Source organism: Bipolaris oryzae, assembly GCF_000523455.1.
Source record: "Bipolaris oryzae ATCC 44560 unplaced genomic scaffold scaffold_505, whole genome shotgun sequence".
Taxonomy (NCBI): domain Eukaryota; kingdom Fungi; phylum Ascomycota; class Dothideomycetes; order Pleosporales; family Pleosporaceae; genus Bipolaris; species Bipolaris oryzae.
Window position 1 is genome coordinate 1 of NW_006911781.1, and position 1,335 is coordinate 1,335.

The following is a 1,335-nucleotide window of genomic DNA, read 5'->3' on the forward strand; positions in this document are numbered from 1 at the left end:
GATAGCAAGCTGAATATCTGCTTCTTTTGAATGTGATTGAGTAATTTGGTGTCGAGCCATTGTATGTGAAGAGATGAGAGGTGCGCAAAGTTGGTGGGGTGCGTCACTCGCTTGTACGCGTCACTCGCTTGTAAACTACGTTAATCTATAATTCTTACTCTTTTCTATAGATTTAGTTAAATTAATCTATTCTAAATACTAACGTAGAACTAGATATTTAATAGAGAAATACTTTATAGAAAAAGAATATCTACTAGAGGTAGACTAGCTCTTACTAAGAACTAGTCTAATAAATTTATAGTTATCTTAAACTTTCTAAGACTTACTTTTCTTTATTACTTACTAAATTCTTCTTACAGTTCTTCTAGACTACTTTCTCTCTCTCTACTTTATCTTATATTATAGTTATCTCTACTAATACTTTCTGTTATGCTATATAATAAAAGAAAAATATATTTTTTAGAACTAGTATTTATAAAATAGATTATATCTTATAAGAATAAGAAAAGAAAAATTCCTCTAAGAATCCTAAATTAGTTTAGAACTAGCTCTCTTTTAAATACTACTCTTACTAAGATATATTTAGTAAAAGTACTATAGATTAATTACTTAAATATTAGTAGTATAACTTTAAATTATTCTTACTAAACCTCTTTTAAATTAATTTAGCTCTCTATATAAGTAGAGTACTAAAGAACTTAAAGCTATAAAAACCTTTATAATAGAAAATCTTTAAAAGAGTTATATTAACCTAAGCTTTTATCTATTTATATCTCTAGTTCTTTATATTTAAAAGCCTAATAGAGACCTATATATTTATATTAATTACCATAAGCTAAATTTAATTATATAAAAAGACTTCTATCTAATCCTCTATATTAATAAATTATTAGTCTATACTTATAAAGTTAAGTTGTTTACTAAATTAGATATTTATATAATCTTTAATAAGATCTACATAGACTCTAACTCTAAGAAATATACTACGTTCTATACTTACTATAAAATCTATAAATTAAAGATATTGTCTTTTAGACTATATAATAGTTCTACTATATATTAGCACTATATAAATAATATACTAATTAACTATTTAGACTAATTTTATATAGTCTACTTAAATAATATCTTAGTATACTTTAAAACTCTCTTGGATTACGTCTTCTATATATAATAGATACTTAGATAACTATAAATATTAGAACTCTAGATTAATATTAAAAAAGGTAAATTCTATATTATCTAGACTAAATACCTAGAGTATATTATAACTAATTAATAGTTAGAGATATATTCTAAGAAAGTAGAAGCCTTAAGAGATTAGAAGCCCCCTAC

General features: G+C 23.5%; 1 protein-coding gene across 1 annotated transcript; it reads left to right on the forward strand.

Moving 5' to 3' along the window:
• Positions 1-853: 853 nt before the first annotated feature.
• Positions 854-1,063, forward strand: COCMIDRAFT_111501 (uncharacterized protein; the record flags this gene model as incomplete). Its single annotated transcript, XM_007695826.1, has 1 exon — positions 854-1,063. A coding segment is annotated over one exon (210 nt), but the record flags the coding sequence as incomplete, so codon positions are not given.
• Positions 1,064-1,335: the final 272 nt, after the last annotated feature.